Genomic DNA, 19560 nt, shown 5'->3' on the forward strand with positions numbered 1-19560 from the left:
GTGGTGGTGGTAGTGGTGGTGGTGGTGGTGGTGGTGGCAAAGGTAATAGATGTAGTTGTTGTGGTTGTAGTAGTAGTAGTAGTAGTTGTGATGGTAGTTGTAGAAGGAGTAGTAGTAATACGAGAAGCATTGTTATTGCTGTTGGTGGTGATGGTACCAGTAGTAGTAGTAGTAGTAGTAGTAGTAGTAGTAGTAGTAGTAGTGGTAGTAGTAGTAGTAGTAGTAGTAGTAGTAGTGGTAGTAGTAGTAGTATTAGTAGTAATAGTAGTGGTGATGGTGGCGCAAGAGATGATAATGACAGTAGAATGGTAATGTGTGTAAATGGTGGTTCCTCAGATGACTGATATATCTGATACACAAAATAAGCAAAATGTAAAAGTCGGTGGAGCCATTTACTAAACAGAAATGTCTTTCAGAAAAGATGACATCTCTTACCTTGGTTTCATTGATTTTTTTTGTTTTTTGTTTTTTTTTTGTATTTCTATTTCAAATCTTGTAAATACAGTCGTTACCTATGTTAGCGAGATTGAGTTAATTGACTTTGAAATATTTCAAACACCTGCTTACCACAGACAGAAATTTAAGTGAGATTAAATATGTTCTCGTGTTAGGAGAAGATGTGTGAATTGCTGGTAATGGACTCACTAACTCTTCACTAATGTTTCTTTACACGTATTTAAGGGGCCCAGAAATTACTTAGAAACTTTAATAGCTCTCAATCCTTGTTCTACTTTAACATGCATCACTTTTGTTGTACCTAATTGCACTATATGCTAGGGCAGAGCTACACAAAGTGGTGGTCCGCGGACCGGTGCCGGCCCACGAGCCATCAGCTGCCGGTATGCGACAAGTCTCCAGAAAAGAAAGAAACATTACAAAATGCTTATAAAATGCTTATGTGATATTTTTTATGTGATATTCTTTTATTCTTTTACTTGTTTCAGTCATTTGACTGCGGCCATGCTGGAGCACCACCTTTTGTTGAGCAAATTGACCCCAGGACTTATTCTTGGTAAGCCTGGTACTTATTCTGTCAGTCTCTTTTGCCATGCCACTAAGTTACAGTGACATAAACACACCAGCATCAGTTGTCAAGCAATGTTGGGGGGACAAACACAGACACACAAACATACACACACACACATGCATATATATATATATATATATATATATATATATATATATATATATCGCCATGATAGATCGCTAGCCACTAAACCTTTTTCTATTTCCTCTGCCTGTTTATTTCTGTGTTCCTTTCTGTTGAAGAGCATAGGCTCAAAACGTAAAAGACTTTCTCACTTCCCGAGCATTAAACCAATACACCTGTTTGTTGTCTACACCACCTATCTTTGTCTCTTGCTTCTTTTGTAAATTCCAACTATATATATCATTCAGGTCACTGCCTGAAATCGAACTCGGAATCTGGATGATGGTGATGATGATGATGATGAGGAGGAGGAGGAGGACGAGGACGAGGATGTATCATGATGCATCTAAGCAATTTGAGCTGAAGAAGCAGAACAATAAAAGAATGACATCTTGCAATAAACAGACACATATGTCCATTCCCAGGCAAAATCAAAGGATCTTCCGTGTCCCCATTTTGACTTCACACATCCATCACAAATAGGCGCAGCTTCTTTTTTTATTTTTGATCGTGCTTTTTTTTTTTTGTTTTTACTTTCAATCATTTCATTGAAAGACTCAAATGTCACAATAGATGAGAACGACCATGAATTGATATAATATTATTATTATTATTATTCAATCTCTCTTGGCCTGTCTTACCAAAGAAATCTTCAGCCCCCTGCTAGCAATGGTAGGACAAGTAAATGTGCCAAAGACTGACCCCTTTCTGAGGAGACCTGGCTAAGATGAACTGAATATGTCGGTCACGTGTCTAGACTCAGATCCCTAAGCAGCTTCTCTGACTTTAACGTTGTCAGGGAAAGTATACTTTTAGGGATGGATATAAGAACAAAAAGGTCCAGGGACTACCTACGACCACCACCACCAAAAGACTGCACCATTGGGGTTCACAACTGGACAAGTCACATGGTGTCTAAACCACTCAAAGCAAAAGATCTGCTGCTGTTGGTTGTGGTGAAGACAGATTTAGATTGCAAAGCTAGAACTTGCGCAATTTATAATTTGAATGGATAAGACCATCTAAGAAGGAATAAGTTGAGTGTTGAGTGGAAGTTAGTCCTGGGTAGAAGGGCAAGGAAAGAATGGAAGCTGAATGATCAGATCTTGGACCATAAAACTTCATGAAAGAAAATATTCAAGATGGAAACATGTTGAACTACAAAGCAGGCTAATGTATTTACAGAGTGTGATACGGATGGGAAAACCATGATGATGACGACGTTGATGATGATGATATTGCTGCTGCTGCTGCTGCTATTGTTGCAGATGAAACTCATAATTTTGATTTTTCTTGTGAGTGTATATATGTGCATGTGTGTATGTGTTTGTATGTGTATGTTTGTATATTATATATATATATATATATATATATATATGTATATATGTATATTTATTACATATAATATATATACATACACACATGTATATGAGTATATATATATATATATATATATATATATATATATATATATATATGTGTGTGTGTGTATATATATATGTATGTATGTATATGGTGAAATGATGCATATTTTTAATCTTACCTATCAAGATCATACCAAGATCGAATTTTCTTTGCTGACCCAGGTTCAGAACCATCAAAAGATAGATCACTGCTTTCAAAGACAGAACATAAATTACGTACAACGGTGTTATGTTCTTCGTCAGTGTTTGGTGAATATTCCAGTTGTTCTGGAGAAAACAGATTTGAAAATTCCTGTGCTTTTGAAGTGTTTGTTAGATTTAAGTTTTGAGATGCAATTGTTGGAGTTCTTGAAAATTCCAAAGAAGAATTGTTTGTCTCTGATATATTTGCTGTGTCTTGAGAATCTTTGCTGTTTGACATATTTTTATTCCTTTTGTAGATTTTAGTTGGTGAGAAGACAGGTGTGGCAACTTTTAAAGTGTCACTAGATGGTTTAGCATTTGCAAGGAAGAAGTTGTAAGGAGTATGAACCCAACGTGGGTGGTCTGGGTTACCAAATAAGGGTTTGACATCAGGAGATTTTCTGTTAAAGCGCCATTTAAAGTAAGGATCATGAGATAGAGTTTTGTTTCCTGAAAGGCTATTAAGGTTTGCTCTTTTGCTTGAGTTACTTTCAGACCATTTAGAAGCAGAACCAATCAGGGAGTCATGAGAATTCCACCTTTTCCCCATGCCAAAAGGGCTCTTCAATGATTCCAAAGAATTTAGAGGCTTGAAGACTTCCTCCATATCTGACGTTAGTGCTAAATCCTCAGCTGATGCCTGATGAGAGAAGTTTTGGGGAGAACATGGAACACTCCGTACCTTTCTTGGAAAATTGCTAAAATGACTCTTTGATAAACTTTGATCTACATTTACATTGTCAGGTGTATTTTTCACATTTTTGAGAATTCCTTTTAAGGCCGACCCTTGCTTTGCTGACCTATTTTCAGTCTGTTTAGTGAAATTAAATGTCACATTATTTACTCTCTGTCGATTCGATGCTCTAGAAGGTTCTTCAAAAGATGAAAAACTGTTCCTTGATGGCAAACTAGGAGAACTAAAAAGATTACGCCTATCTTGTTCTTCTCTATTACTAATTTCATTATCTGAAATTAATTGATTCAGTTGTTGATCACTCCAGTACAGTCGTTGATATTTGTTTTGCTGACCCAGCTGATATTTATTTGGATTAAAATCTTGGATTATTTTCGAAGTATTTCCATTCTTATTAACCATCATATTTTCAAAATTAGAGGCCAAATTGTCAGCTGCGTTTTCTCTGCTTCTCCAAATGTTTTGAGAAAAACCTACATCACTTTTATCAGTGTGATTTCTATCTACTTGGGATAGACAAGACATTGTACGATATAATTTTGGTGTCTCTGGACATTTTAGATTTCTGTCCTGTCCATCAACTACAGGACTTAAATGGAATGGAAAAGTGGACAGAGACTGACGAGTTGGACTGCTTGTTTTAGGAGTCATTGATTTATAGTTTTCAATGAGATATGGATTAGAAAAAGCCACCTCATCTATATTTGCATGAGATCTTGACAGGTAAAATCCATCACTTTTAAAAGATTGATCTAAATCCATGCTGTTCAGTTTCAGAGCCTTCCTTTGCTGCCAAAGTAGAGTTAATTCCTCTGATAAGATCTGTTTATCATATTCAGTCTTCAGAATTTGCTCTTGCAGTTCATTAAGGACTTTCTCAACTCCTTTCTGATAATCTTTTAGTTCCGTTACATCCTTAAAGAGGAGAAGAAAAATTAATATTCATATTAGTAATTATTAAATTTACATATGAGCAAAAGAAATTAAAATAGTCATCTGTGTATCATACCTAATATACATACAACATTGAAAGGCACGATGCTGTGGTCTTTGAAAATAAAGATAATATATTTCTAAATCTCTTAGAGAGATTTATGTAGTAGCAGCACGATAAAGAGATAGTATGTTGTCAACTTAATGTGACAGTCCCATGAAAGGGAAGAATGCTACTGTTACTTAGCCCTAGGAAACACCGTTTCTTGTTGGACTTGACCCATATCCTGTGTCCTGTGTCCTGTCTCCACTTTTAAAACATAATGACACAGGAGATGGGTCAAGTCTAACAGGAAACGGTGTTTCCTGGGGCTAAATAACAGTAGCATTCTTCCCTTTCATGGGACTGTCTCATTAAGTTGACAACATGCTATCACTTTGCTGTGGTTTTTGTCTGAAAGGAAAAAATCTCTTTATAGACATTGTATTAAAAACACAATAGAAAACAAGGCAAATACCATCTCAACAACATCTCACGAGAGCATCAGATAACTTCAGCCTTTTTTGACCTTGTCAATGATATGTACTTGTTTGTTACATGAAATTCACCCCTCTGAGGAAACAGTGGATAATGCATTCACTGATATTGTGGAAAGTTTGCTGGTCTGAAATAAAGTTGGTGTACGCAATTGAAACTGCATTAAATCAAATAACTATCTCTGTGCTATACATAGTGTATATACGCCATTGAAAGGTATGTTGCAGTGGTTTTGTATGAGAGAAAAATCTCTTCATGTATTACAAACACAATATATATTGGTTTCCAATTTTGGTACAAGGTCAGCAATTTTGGGGTAAGAACTAAGTCAATTACATTGAGGTCAATAATCAATTGGTACTTATTTTATCAATCCCAAAAGGATGAAAGTCAAAGCTGACCTCAACGGCATTTGAACTCAGAACAAAAAGACAGACAAAGTGCTACTAAGCATTTTGCCCAGAATGCGGAAGATTTTGCCAGAGCATCTGCCTTAAACACAATATATATTGGAGTGAGAGGAACATTTACATGGCAGGGATTCACAAGAATGTTAGATTCCCTTTTGCTTTCTTGGGCCAGTGTTTTCTTATATATCAGAGGAATCCATCTGCCTCTTTTTTTTTTTTCTCATGAGGTCAACAATCAATTAAAAAATCTTTTGATGGCAACAATCGAAAATGACTGAAATACAAAAATTAAATTAGCAAAAAAAAAAAAAAATGAAGAAAATAAAAAAACACAGAGATAAATATACTCACATAAATAAATGCAGACATACATTCACACACACATAAAGTTTGATAAAAAGATTTCTATCATAATTAGAATATACCAATAAAATAATTTTGTTGTTTTACAGTTAAAACGCCATCACCATCATCATCGTCGTCATCATCATCACCATCATCGTTGTCGTCGTCGTCATCGTCGTCGTCATCATCATCATCATCATCATCATAATTTAACATCCATTTTCCATTCTGGGGTGGGTCAGACAGTTTAACAGAAACTGACAAGGTGGAGAGCTGCACCAGGCTCCAGCTGTCTGTTTTTTGGCTTGGTTCCAATGGGTGGATGCCCTTCCTAACACCAACCATTTTACAGAGTGCACTGGGTGCTTTTTACATGGTACCATCTTACATTAAAGTTGCATTATTCAATGTGCAGAAAAGTATCATACATACACACACACACACACACACACACACACACACACACACACACACACACACACACACACACACACACACACACACACACACACATATATATATATATATATATAAAAGATAAACAAGAGTGAAAAAACTACAGAAGGCTTGTGTTACGTGGTTAAAGTATATATTTAAATTGTTATGTCAGAAAAATGTTATAAAATTTTGGGTATAGAAACATTGTATTTGGAGAAATAACCGGTTTTGTGTTGTCTTTTCAAATTTCTCTACCTGTATCGTAACATGTCTTCGCTCTCTCTCTCTCTCTATATATATATATATATATATATATATAGAGAGAGAGAGAGAGAGAGAAAGTGCGTAATTTAACATTTTCAGAATATTCCATTCATTTCCAAAACACTTTATTTTGAATTTGATGTACAGCTGTTGTCATAACATCCAGCATGTGTTCAGGTGTTTAGTGACTATGAAAGAATGATTCTTAACAGATAATTTACAAGAAATTTGCATTTCAAAGCTACCTGATATATATGTCTTCTCTACTGTATATTACTGATATTACTAAGTTCAATTAGTATGTGGCTTGCATCGTTCAAGAAATTAATACTTGAAGCTGTAATTTATGTACAGCCTTATCAGTTCTCAAACATGTCTGGTGAATGTTGTGGTAGTGTTGTTGTCAGTGTAGCTGAAGAATGGTTTTATGGTTAAAAACTCTTTGTTTGAACCTACTCAAAGTAATATCTATGTAATGTTTCCTCATAGTTGGTTGATAAAGTGTTTGATAAATACATATATGACTAGCTCAATGACTGAACCAGCATAGTTGCAGTTACATTAAAAAAAAGGGGTGAAAACCAAAAGATGTCCCTCAAGCACATTGTCAAGCTGATTCCTACTAGACAGGCCAGTCATATTTGAAAGCAGAAGCTCAATGTGAATTAGAGCACCAAGTCAAAACTTCAGGCCATATGCGGGCTATATAACTATATAACCAAGAAATGCCAATTTGTTAACAACCTGAAGTCTAGAGTGGATTTCTTTAATAGGTGCACACATTTTGATAAGTTCTTACATAACCAGTAGGAAATACATTCACATAAAGTTAGAACTTAACCTGATATTTACATGACACAGCATGTATACATAAATTATACAGGCACTCACACTACATATGCTGTTTATATATACAAGATCTCATACAAAGCACATTTCTCAGTTTGAAAGCTTTTTTTTAAAAATCGACCATCACAAACTTCGCTTCATATACATATACACACTTTTACCACAACACTCATTCACATGTTTACATTCTTTCAAAAGATGACTGACACCAAAAAGCAAATCACGTCAGATAGGATTTCATGCACTTTTAAGGAAATTCTGTCAGAATTTAGTAATATAAAAACAGTTATGGCCTTTCCACCAAAATTACAAAATACATAGAGTCTCATGAGACTTACCACTTTAAATATATATTAAATATATATTAAAGACCATTTTGCTGTCTTTGAGAGATCAAAATACTGAGGCAACATAAAACTTAAGTAACAATTCTATTTCTTAAGTGTTGTATAAAACATGCGTGTGTGTGTGTGTGTGTGTGTGTGTGTGTGTGTGTGTGTGTGTGTGTGTGTGTTTGTGCGTGCATGTGTGTATGTGTGTATGTGCATGTATGTATGCACTGTCTGAAAGAAATGTAGACTCCATTTTCATGGCTACAAGCAATCAATAGGATGCTGCACATGCACTCAACTCTGAGTATACTGTTTCTTAATGCAGAAACACCTGTTAGCTAATGAAGTTGATTACATATCTCCTGTTCCCTTGTCATTCATTAATTGATACCATGTGGTACTTTACGAATGCTTTATTCTAAACTATAACGAATTCTCACAACTGGTCTTTTGCATCACTATACCGAAATGGTGTCATAAAATGTATGCTTGTGTGTTGTGTGTGTGTGTGTGTGTGTGTGTGTGTGTGTGTGTGTGTGTGTGCGTGCGCATGATGTTGCAAATTCCCTGCTATGCATTTTTATGCTAACTTTCTTCATAAGACTTCTGCTAGATCAATAAACATAAAGTTGACTCAGTAAAAATATAATATTGATGAATTCTCTATTTTAATTAAATATGAAAACCATCAGATCTAAACTCACCCGCATTAACTTTCTTACAACTTTCTTACTTTCTCTCTCTCTTTCTCTGTCTGTCTGTCTCCCCCTCTCTCTCTCTCTACTTAAATAATCTGATTGCCTTTATCATATCACCTTTTCCTTTGCAGCAGTTAGACCTACATCTTCTAATTAACTAATTGAATAATTAAAGTAATAATTTCAGTATAGCCTAATGTTCGAAAATGCTGAAAACTATCTCTGTGGGAACTGTACTTTTCTCTGCTGCCAAAAATATGTCATTAATTCCATTACTTAACATGATTCTGCTAGCTTTCGTAGTTAGTTTTCTGTTTTATTCCACTTGGGATAGGTTCTTATTAACCCATTCATATTCCTTGTTTAAAAAACTCTCCAAGGAATGTTTCCCATTTTTTAAAATCTGTGATTGGCAAGATAAAGATTTAATGCCAAAAAAAAAAAAAAAAAAAGAACTATATCTATTCTGGTCATATTCCAGTCTCCAAATGTCTTTTTCTTAAATCTATCATGTCAAACTGATAGAATTTTCAATTCTTCGATCAAATCCATTTTATAAATTCTGTGATAGATTTTCATCTAATTAAGAAGAGAAAGAAAAACAATTAAATAAACCAAAACCAGAACAAGTTGCCAATTTTCGTTCGTTAATGATGCTGTTAGATTTTAGGTAACTAGAATTTTGGAATTATAGGTGTCTATGCATCATTTTGAAACAAAGCTTCTAATTAGGTGCTTGTCTAAACCTCAAGCAAGTAAATTAAAACTAATTATCTGATGCACTACACAAATTATTAAGTGACAATACAGAAAACTTGTGGAAACTGAAAAGCACTTCTAGATTTCAATTATTGCTTTATAAATCTTACAACTGTTTAGAAGAAACCAGTTAATTGTAGAAAATTTTAAAGGTTTGGTTCTTAGATTGAAGATTAATTCATTTCTATGTTTTATTGTTGATTTTTATTGCTATAAATGAGATTAAATTTCCAGAGAGATTTGGTGGGGTCTTTTTATATATATATATATATCTAATTATAAGTTTAAAACTTTGAGAGAAAGAAGTACAAATGGTCAAAGTATAACAATAACTAAAAGTTATGGTTTTAGTCAGTTTTATTTCTTTTGTAACAAACCTACGTGACAGATTAACTGTTTAGTACTCAGAATCTATTATGCTTATTTATTCACATTTGTCATCATCATCATCATCATCATCGTTTAACATCCACTTTCCCTGCTGGTATGGGTTGGATGGTTTGACAGAGGGCTGGCAAGCCAGAAGGCTGCACCAAGCCTCAATCTGATCTGGCAAAGTTTCTACAGCATACATTATCTCATAGCTTTCAGATATTAATGATGTAATTCATCATCATCATCGTTTAACGTCCGTTTTCCATGCTGGCATGGGTTGGACGGTTTGACTGGGGCTCGGGAAGCCAAGAGGCTGCACCAGGTTCCAGTCTGATCTGGCAGTGTTTCTACAACTGGCTGCCCTTCCTAACACCAGCCAATCTGAGAGTGTAGTGGGTGCTTTTTGTGTGCCACTGGCACAGGGGCCAGAGGGGGCTGGCAGTAACCACAATTGGCTGGTGCTTTTTATGTGCCACCAGCATGGAAGCCAGTCAAGGCTGTGCTGGCATCGGCCACATTTAGATGGTGCCTTTTACGTGCCACTGGCACGGCGGTCACAACTACAATTTCCATTTGATTTTGATTTTGATGTACTTGACTCAATAGGTTTCCTAAAGCATGGAATGTCACCCTACAATCCAAGGTTCTTTTTCTGGTTATGTGACACTGGTGTACATTACAGCTGTGAACTCACTTTATTTGCCAGGTCTATTGTTATATTGTCATTATAGGGTAGGTTTGAAAGGTCAGATCTGTCCAGTTTGAACATAAAACAGAGAATATTTGGGCCTGATATAGCTGGTTTAAATGCTAAAGGGTTGATTATATTTAGGATGTCACCTGCTTCATAATTAGACAGTTATGAAAGCAGAAGAATATTGGATGATTAGAACAGAAAATACCCGAACCACATTGACATTTGCTGGAAGACAAATAATGACATTAATTTGGGAGGAATATAATAATTTTTTTCCATTGGCAGGTATGTGGTACAAGTACAGGTGAGTTTTTCTCTCTTCTTGGAGACTTAATCAGAGAGAATATGGCCTTTCTGAATTTGCAAAATAAGCAAACATACATGCACACATTTTCCGCAACACTTCACCCACATCTAACTATACCTAATCAGCTTAGTTCTTAATGCTTGATTACTTTTCATTTATACAAACACACAAACACATGCACACACACACATACACACACACACACACACACACACACACACACACACACACACACAAACGTACATATTATATGTTTATACACATTCATTATTCCTTACACAAGAATATCATTTACCGTGATTCAATGATGGCTTAACTTGCCATGACTTCGAAGTCACTGTCAATATTATTCTAGTTTAAGAATAATAAATTATTACCCTATGAAATTATAGAGTAAACCAACGAATTAAGGTAAAATTGTTTTTATAATTCAAAATAAATACAAACAGAAAGATATATTTTTCAACAGATAAATACTGAAAGAACAGCCTTTGTAGAACAAAATCCTTACAGAGCAGAAAAATCTGTCAGCAAGCAACAACAGATTTTCCCGCTTTGTAAGGATCTTTTTCTACATGTGCTGTTCTATCAGTACTTATGCATTGAAAGATATATCCTTCTTTGTGTACTACAATACATTTCAGCGCTTCAAAACAAAAGAAACAAACAGACAGATGTTAGTTTACATATGACATAAATACAAACATTTATATAACTATATATATGCATATGTATACAACTATTATTATAATTTATGATACAAACCTCTTTTAATTCAAAGGATTCTTCTTGAACCATCTCCAGTTCCTCTTTTAATACAATGTTCTCCTGTTGAAGAAAAACAATATCAATTCCTGTTATGCTTGTCTGGCTTTCTTGGGCAGTTTTCTCAACATCATACTTCTTCAATTTCTCCAACTTCTCAAATTCGATTCGCAGATTATGGGTTTCTGTCTTCTCAAGTTGTAAACTTTCTTTTAGATTTTCAATTTCTTGTTTTAATTGTTTAAATATTAGATAAATTCTATCAGAAATGTTTTCTTTAAAACAAGTATACTTCTCTAGTAAGTTCTGAAATTCTTGATTGTTGGCACTTGAAGAAATCACTTTTAAAAACGTTTCTTTGAAATGTTGATTATTATCATTCATCTCGTCATCCTCAGCAGCTGTGTCACTTCTGGAATTTCTGTGTGGATTTTTGCAATTCATACGACAGAGGCTACACTGGTGGAGGTTATGTCCATCCTTGTTCAAAGAATCATATTTTGTTCCTTTCATTACTAAATCTTTACAATTATCTTCAAGATTTCTTATATTTGAAGATGTTAGAGAATGGTAAATTGTTCCATTCGAGGATTCAGTTCTTTTAGGAGATGAGTTTTCTCTCAGCAGTGGAGAATCTTTAGTTTGATGGTTTATTTTACTAATTAAAGAATTTGGTGAATCCGTACCACAAGAATAGTTTGAAACTTTGGTATTATTACCATTCAGTTTGAAATTCGAATGTTCTTCTGTTTTAATAGTTTTATAATAGTCTGTTCTAGTCCAAGGTTTCCAGAGATGACCTCTCCTTAAAGGCGAAACATTAGACGAAAAAGGAGAGTAACTCTCACTTGGACGAAAAATTTTATTGCTTTCTTGTAATGTGTTATTACTTGACTGAAATGTTGAATGTTCCGGTTTTATTTGCTGTTCGGTCATTTTTTTACCATCATTAACAACTTGCTGGTGCTTGGAATTTTCCAAAGAGTTAATTAATGAAGGCTGGTTTTTATTCTGTTCCTGTAATCTTCCTGTACTCAAATTAAAATCAGTTTTATTAATGCTGGAAGTAGTTGAAAGCTGACAATCACCAGTCGGGGAATTTCCTGGTATCTCCACACTTTGTACAGTGTCTTCAAATGAAGAATTAGAATTGTTCAATGATGTTCTTCCAGTTTCCATAGCATTCACTTTTTCCTTAAGTTTTCCAATTTCTTCACAAAGAAATTCAATCTTCTCTGATGTAAGTCCCGATGGATGTTGCTTGTTAAAACCATCTTGAGAATTCAATTTGACTGTGATTACTTTACCAGTCTGATTTTCCGGAACTTCAGTACATCTATCATGATTACCATTATTTAATGCTTCATCAAGACATATTGGCTGACCAATATTTTCTTTACCTGTTCTATCTTTAATAGAATTTCCCTGATTCACATTTATACAAGGTGCCAAGTAAATTCCGTCGACTATTTCCCCGTCATGTTGGTAATGAGGAAATGGCTGTGATAGAGTTGATGTTTTGCTAGAAATTTTAAAGGGTAAAAACGTAGGCAAGTACTGTTGGGGAGAGGGTGGAAAGGGTGGAGGAGATGTTAAAGGTGGAGTTGGCGGCACAAGTTTATCTTTTACACTTTCTTGGACAATGCCCCCATTAGTCTGTTCTGTGTCATTGTTAGTCAAAAGAATCTGATTTTCTGAACATGATGGCAAATTTGAACTTTGATTAAAAGAATGATTTTCGAATGATAAAAGAGGGGAAGCCACCTGGGAAATGGGAGCAGGTAATTCGGTGCTTTGCAGGAGAAAAACTTTTTTACATGTGTATATTCCATTATCATTAGAAGATGCATCTTTGACAGATGCAGCAATATCTGAAGATGTTACCGTGAGAGAACTGCTAACATCATTATTTCTCATTGAAGATGTTTTCTTTAAATCAGTGAACTGTCTATCTGAAGAAGATTGCTTTCCATTCTCTTCAGATCTGGGAGAATAACTTAGCAAGTATTTTTCAGAATATCCTTCAGTTTGTTGATTCCTGCTAACGTCTGTTGCAGGATTTTTACTCAGTTGTAATGTTGAATAGGAATAAAAATAGGGGCTTGATGGTGAGTTTAAGGCATTCTTTTGGCAAGCCTGTGTTTCTGGCCAAAGATCTCCTTCATGAATGGAAGAATAACTCAGTGTCAGACCAGATTCTGTCTTTGTTGACATTCCACTATTTTCTGTCATTGTCGTTGTTGTTGCTGTTGTTGTTGTTGTTGTGAGTGGAAAGGATGATGATGACGATAATGATGATGATAGTGATGAAGAAGATGGTGGTGATAATGATCTAGATGACATTAGCTTCTCTCTTGTTGATGATGATGATGATGTCAGTATAGGTAGAACTAATGTAGACACCATGGTTTGTTTTGTTAAACCTGAAGATGTTTGAAGACTGTTAATTGTTGAAGGTGAACAACTGTTAACGGTCGTGCAGGCAGTGTTAATGATGCCAGTCGATATGTTACTCACTCCTGTCGATGGATGATCACTGAGAGCTGTAGATGTTATTTTACTGCTGAATACAGGTTCAGTATCATACGCAGTAGTCGTCTGGGTCGTATCGGCCATTTTAGAGGGAGAAATATTGAGAGACTTGGATGTAACATTGCTGGTATTTGTTGATAAAATTTGGCTGTTATTTTCTGACAGTGACTTGTCGTAAGATGGGGGGGATTTACTGGTATTGTTGATGTTAGTTGTTGGTTTTGACTTAAATGCTGTAGCTGGGTAGACAGACCCCCTTGGGACAGGACTCTCCTTACCATCCGTGGTCGATGAAGCATCAAAGAATTTCGATCTTTTTCCATAACTCTGGCTAAAAGAAACATCATTTATTGCTTTTTGTGCCGGTTCATTGGCGTTAGTAGACAAAGTGGGAGTCGTACTTGAAGAGAAGAAATTCTTAATATTTGGAGCATTCCTATTTTGGAAAATGCTTTTGTCTGAAGTATTCCTCGGAGTTGGAGAAGACAGTTTGTGGGTTGATAAGTAGCTCAATTGCTTTCTTGGAGAATTGTAGGATTTATTTTTAACCTGAAGAAAATAAAAGAAAAAAGTCATATTAAACAGGATTGTTATGAAAATAAAAGAAGGCATTACCATTCTTGTTATAACCATTGTTGTTATCATCTTTGTCACCGTTGTCATTGCCATAAACATTGACGTCATCGTCATCGTCATTATCATTGTCATCATCATCATCATCATCAACGCTTCCTTTCCTCCCCCTCCCCTCCCCCACCCCCATCATTAGTCATAAGAATCATTATTTCCATTTCACTTCTCAGAGCTCTCGATTTTTACTTGATTCTGTGAGAGCAGACAGCAACCTGCTGTCAGGGCTTTCAAAAGGTCTCTCTCTCCCCAATACCTAAAGCCCATGGACCAATCTCAAAATCCTCACTGGCCCCAACAGCAGTTTCCTGAGCATGTCATACTCTCGTGTCAATCCCAATTTCTCCAAAATGTTTCTCAAACCTAGTTATTAATGTTCCCTTTGCCCCTACAACTACTGGGATGACAGTTACTCCCTTCGTTGCCCATATTCGTGTGATTTCATCTATTAGTTAGTGGCTTATATTTTCTTCAAGCTTTCCAATTATTATTATTATTATTATCATCATCATCATCACCATCATCATCATCATCATCATCATCATTATTATTATTACCTTTGCACAGCTTCTGATGCTGGAGATGTACTACGGTGTCAGCTGTTCACTACCAGTGAACTAAGGTAACACCTCTTATTTTTCAAGCACCTTCTGGAGTATTCGAGCGGTTCCAAGCAGTGCTGTTTTCTGCAAGTGATCCACCCTTATTGCAGCCCCTATTTGTTCCACGTACTTCTCAAGATTTTTTACTCACTGTTCCTTGGGCTCCGACAATTATTGGTACTATTATCACCTTTTTCATCGACCACAATTGCTTAACCTCCCAAACTAACCTGTTATATCTATCGACTTTTCTTTCTTCCTTATTGCATACCTTGTTGTCAGCTGGGCATGCTTATATCTATGATCCAGCATCGTTTGCTTTCTTCCTCAATTAACACTATGTCTGGTTTCCTATTCTCTATCTCATGGTTGCACTGAATCATAAAATCCCATAGGATCTTTGCGTCGTTTTCGATGATGCCTTCTGGTTTATGGTCGTACCAATTATTTTCTTTGTCACGTCCATATTATTATTATTATTATTATTATTATTATTATTTTTATTATTATTATTACTATTATTATTATTATTATTATTATTATTATTATTATCATTATTATTATAATTTCTCTTTATCACAGGTTTTATTGGAACACCTGGAGTCTTGACTAAAATTTAGTCAAAGAAAGAAGTCCTGCGTTTCTTTTAATTGAAGACTACTAGCGTTGGTTGACTGGATATCAGGGTTCTATCTGTGTTCCAAAGACAGAGGTGCAAATCAAAGAGAATGGTCTCTAAGTACTTGCTTAATCTAGAGCAACCAAATCTGCTCACCATCAAATCCCTTCTTAAACAAGGCAAGACACATTAGGATATGAAACCCTGTACGTATTATGTCAGAATAAGATGGGGTTGTCATAGCTACAATGCCTCTTAATCACAGGTTTGTGAGAACTGGTGCTAAACACTGACACAAAGTCATGGATAAATGCTGTGTAACTCTTGTTGGGACCTTGCGTAAGACATATTCGAACCAGGACCCACGTTCTTCATAATAAAGTTCCTTCGCAGCATTGAAGATACATTGCTATCATGCTGTCTCTATACATTAAAGTTGGTGCAAACCTTGGGAATCCAGCATTATAAAGACTATATGTGCTTGCCAATTCTGTCGAAAACCATACACTTATGAACATCTGTATCAGTGTGTACTTAGAAGCAACAAACTTGTAGCCATCATCATTAACAACACTGACAACCACACAGATGACAACATTCCTCATTTTAACCCAACCTTTAACCCTAAAGTATTATTCAAGCACACTCTAGACCTGTCATATTGAATTTGCACTGACTTTCAAAGGAGCAAGCCTAAAGGCACTCCCTGAGAATATCAAGAAGACATGACCATCACTTCAGCCTCCCTTGGCAGGAACTGCAACTGGAGCCTTAATGATCACTTCAAATGTCAGGTCTTACTTACAATGAGAATTCTTTCTGGTAAACACACATCTATGTTTAGCAAATATTGTGTCTCTGTGAAACACTTCAGCTACCAACAATTACTAGCCCTTTAAAAGAGTATGTGAAGCCTATAATGGTATACTAATCCTGTATCTGTAACAGTGTGGCAGATATATATACAGATATATATATATATATATATATATATAGTCATCATCATCATCATCGTTTAACGTCTGCTTTCCATGCTAGAATGGGTTGGACAATTTGACTGAGGACTGGTGAAACCAGATGGTTACACTAGGCTCCAATCTGATCTGGCAATGTTTTTACAGCTGGATGCCCTTCCTAATGCCAACCACTCTGAGAGTGTAGTGGGTGCTTTTAGATAATCTAAAGAAAGATCACGTGAGTGATTGACCAAGAATCATCCAAGGTCTGATCCCAAAGTAACAGAAACGGTGCCATAAAAAAAAAGACACCTAAAACACATATTAATTTGACAATTAATCTCTGTTGTAATCTGTGAATGTTATAATGCCCAGTCTGGTATAACAGTATAGTTACTAAAACAAGTAAGACCATGACTCTCTATGACTGTCTCCTTCCTATACTCCTCTTATACTGACCGATGTCACCTTATTTATAGTGACAAGCACATACCACTCATCACGTGGGATGTCAGAAGGTATTTTTGGGGAGGACATAATTACTGTAATGCTCATGTTCTCCTTCTGCCAGTTTCCCCAAGATTAAACGCCTTTTCATATCATCATCCCAATCTTTGCACTCTTTTTTGAAGGTTTGTTCGTATCTTCTACAGGAAACCTCGAAGGTGACTCCTTTATCTGGTTTGTACTTAAACTCTGTTATTGAGTTTGCAACATAATCTGGCAAGAACATTTTTTCAGCATTTTCTGACGATTTACTATCCATTAATTGCAGCATTTGTTGCTGTAATAGTAATTGCTGTTGTTGTTGCTGCTTCTGTTTATGTTCTTGCAGTTGTAGCTGCCGCTGTTGTTGCTCTTTTAGTTGTTGTTGCTCTTTTTGCAACTTGAGCAAACCAACCAGCAAATTTTCCATAATTTTACGATTTTTCTTTCCAGAAAATTTGCACAAAAAAACCAAATATTTGTGAGTTTGTTAAATTCATGTTGCCATTGTTGTAATCCTTAACGTTGGATTGTTTTAACACCTACTCTGGTATAGCTGTATAGTTGTTAAACCATGACTCTCTATGACTATCTCCTTCATACTTTCCCCTTATACTGACTGATGTCACCTTATTTATAGTGACTAGCACATACCACTCATCACGTGGGAGGGGTGTACCATTATTACTCTTATCCCCACTGTAATTCCCTTTGAAATAGCTCCCTTCTGAAACCACACACTTTATCCAGCATCGTTTCCATTGATGGGAGTATTTCAAGAACTCCTCTTTTCAGTTAGCGGGCAACTGCCTCGTTGCATTCGCTTGGATTTCCTTGATGTCTCGAAATCTTGTTGAGGTCTTCTCCTGCAAAGAATGAGCCTTGGTTTTGCGGGGTCATAGCCATAGATGCAAAATTTGTCACCTGTTGTGATGCTTTCCATAAGAATTATTCTCCTTCCTCAACACATTCAAAGAGATCTTGTGCAGTTGAAAGTCAACCTTCTTTTTGAGACGACCTCATCACACTCTACAAACTTTACTTCCAGACATTTCTTTAAACAATGGTATGCATGTGTTCAAGGTCACTCTGTGCCTAGTGGTTTCACACAGTGTATTTTAGCTCTGTTACCATAGCAACAGCACCTACAGTTTTTGATCAGACCTTGTACATAAACTCAGCCTGACCTTTGACCCATAAACGGTTGTCTCCTTTCCTTCTGATCTTTTCAGCTCCTTCTCCAGTGTTGTCTCCTCTTTAGAGTCAGCTGGTTTCATGCCCCTACCAACTCAGCCAGTCCTTCCAGCTCATTCTTCCATTCTCTTGTCACCAGTCTTGTGTCCTACCTCCCACTCTCCTCCCTAATCACTACACCCATATCCTCTTTCTCAGGACATCTGTTCTTGTTTACCAGGCAGCCATTGAGTTAAGAATAATGGGAACCTTTTTGATGCCAACCCACCTGGAACCACTCCTCTTGGTTTTATGAAACAAACTTCTTGTCTTAAATTGATCTGAATTAAAACCTCCAATCAATATTTCTTGTTAATTAATGTTCAAGACACCAACTTAATAAAGACGAATTTGTTTGACTCAATTCTTTATTATTTTAAAGATTAATTAAAACAAAAGCTGCGTGGTTCAACAAAAATATAAATGAGTTTCCTGTCACTGGTTGTGGAGGTCATAACAACCTCTTGCTCCACACCAAATCGATAAAAAGGCATATTGGAATCACAGATGCATTGCTTGGCCTTAGGCTTTAGCAAAACGAAACCCTCTTTTTGAAACCCTGCATAGAATATTTTTTTACCTATCATTATCATCAACATCATTATCCTCATCATCGACGTCATCGTCATCATTGTTGTCATTGTCATCATTTTAATGTACTTTTCTATGCAAGCATAAGTCACATGCGGTTTGCTGTGGCAGATTTTCTACAGTAGGATGCCCTTTCTGTCACCAACCCTCACCTGTTTCCAATCAAGGTAATATTTCTCCATGGCCAGACATGTTTTTCACAGAAGACTGGAAATGATATAATCATTGCCTGTACAACAATAATACTTGTTTACAGCCATCATGTGTTCTCAAGACAAGGATATGCACAAACACACACACATACACAGATATATGTTTATATATATATATATATATATATATAGATATATATATATATATAATCATTAATAAATCATAGGGCAGCAAAAAAAAATTAGAAATTTAATTTACCACCAGTGGTCGAGCGAGAATAAAAATTAGTCAATAGACTATATATATATTATTCATTTAAAATACAGAGATGCCTATAACCCGCTAGAAAGAGCAGCAAAAAACTCTATACCACAAAAATAGGGATAATTTCGAAAGAGAATGAAAAATAAAGACTTTTACCATTTTTATCTTGCTAAATAACTTGAAACCATGGTACAGAGTATAGACTGGTAAAAGTTTTTATTTTTCATTCTCTTTCGAAATTATCCCTATTTTTGTGGTATAGAGTTTTTTGCTGCTCTTTCTAGCGGGTTAGATGTCCTATTATAGGCATCTCTGTATTTTAAATGAATAATA

At 35.7% G+C, this 19560-nt stretch overlaps 1 protein-coding gene across 1 annotated transcript in view; it reads right to left on the reverse strand.

The window, feature by feature from the left end:
• LOC106875233 (uncharacterized) overlaps positions 1-19560 on the reverse strand; it is a 104772-nt gene that overhangs the window by 7325 nt on the left and 77887 nt on the right. Inside the window, exons 7-8 of the mRNA XM_014923291.2 lie at positions 11162-14242; positions 2694-4366 (exon numbers count right to left, since the gene is read on the reverse strand). Coding sequence (XP_014778777.2) covers positions 2694-4366; positions 11162-14242 — 4754 coding nt within the window. The remainder of the gene's footprint in view (positions 1-2693; positions 4367-11161; positions 14243-19560) is intronic.

Source organism: Octopus bimaculoides, chromosome 3, assembly GCF_001194135.2.
Source record: "Octopus bimaculoides isolate UCB-OBI-ISO-001 chromosome 3, ASM119413v2, whole genome shotgun sequence".
NCBI lineage: Eukaryota > Metazoa > Mollusca > Cephalopoda > Octopoda > Octopodidae > Octopus > Octopus bimaculoides.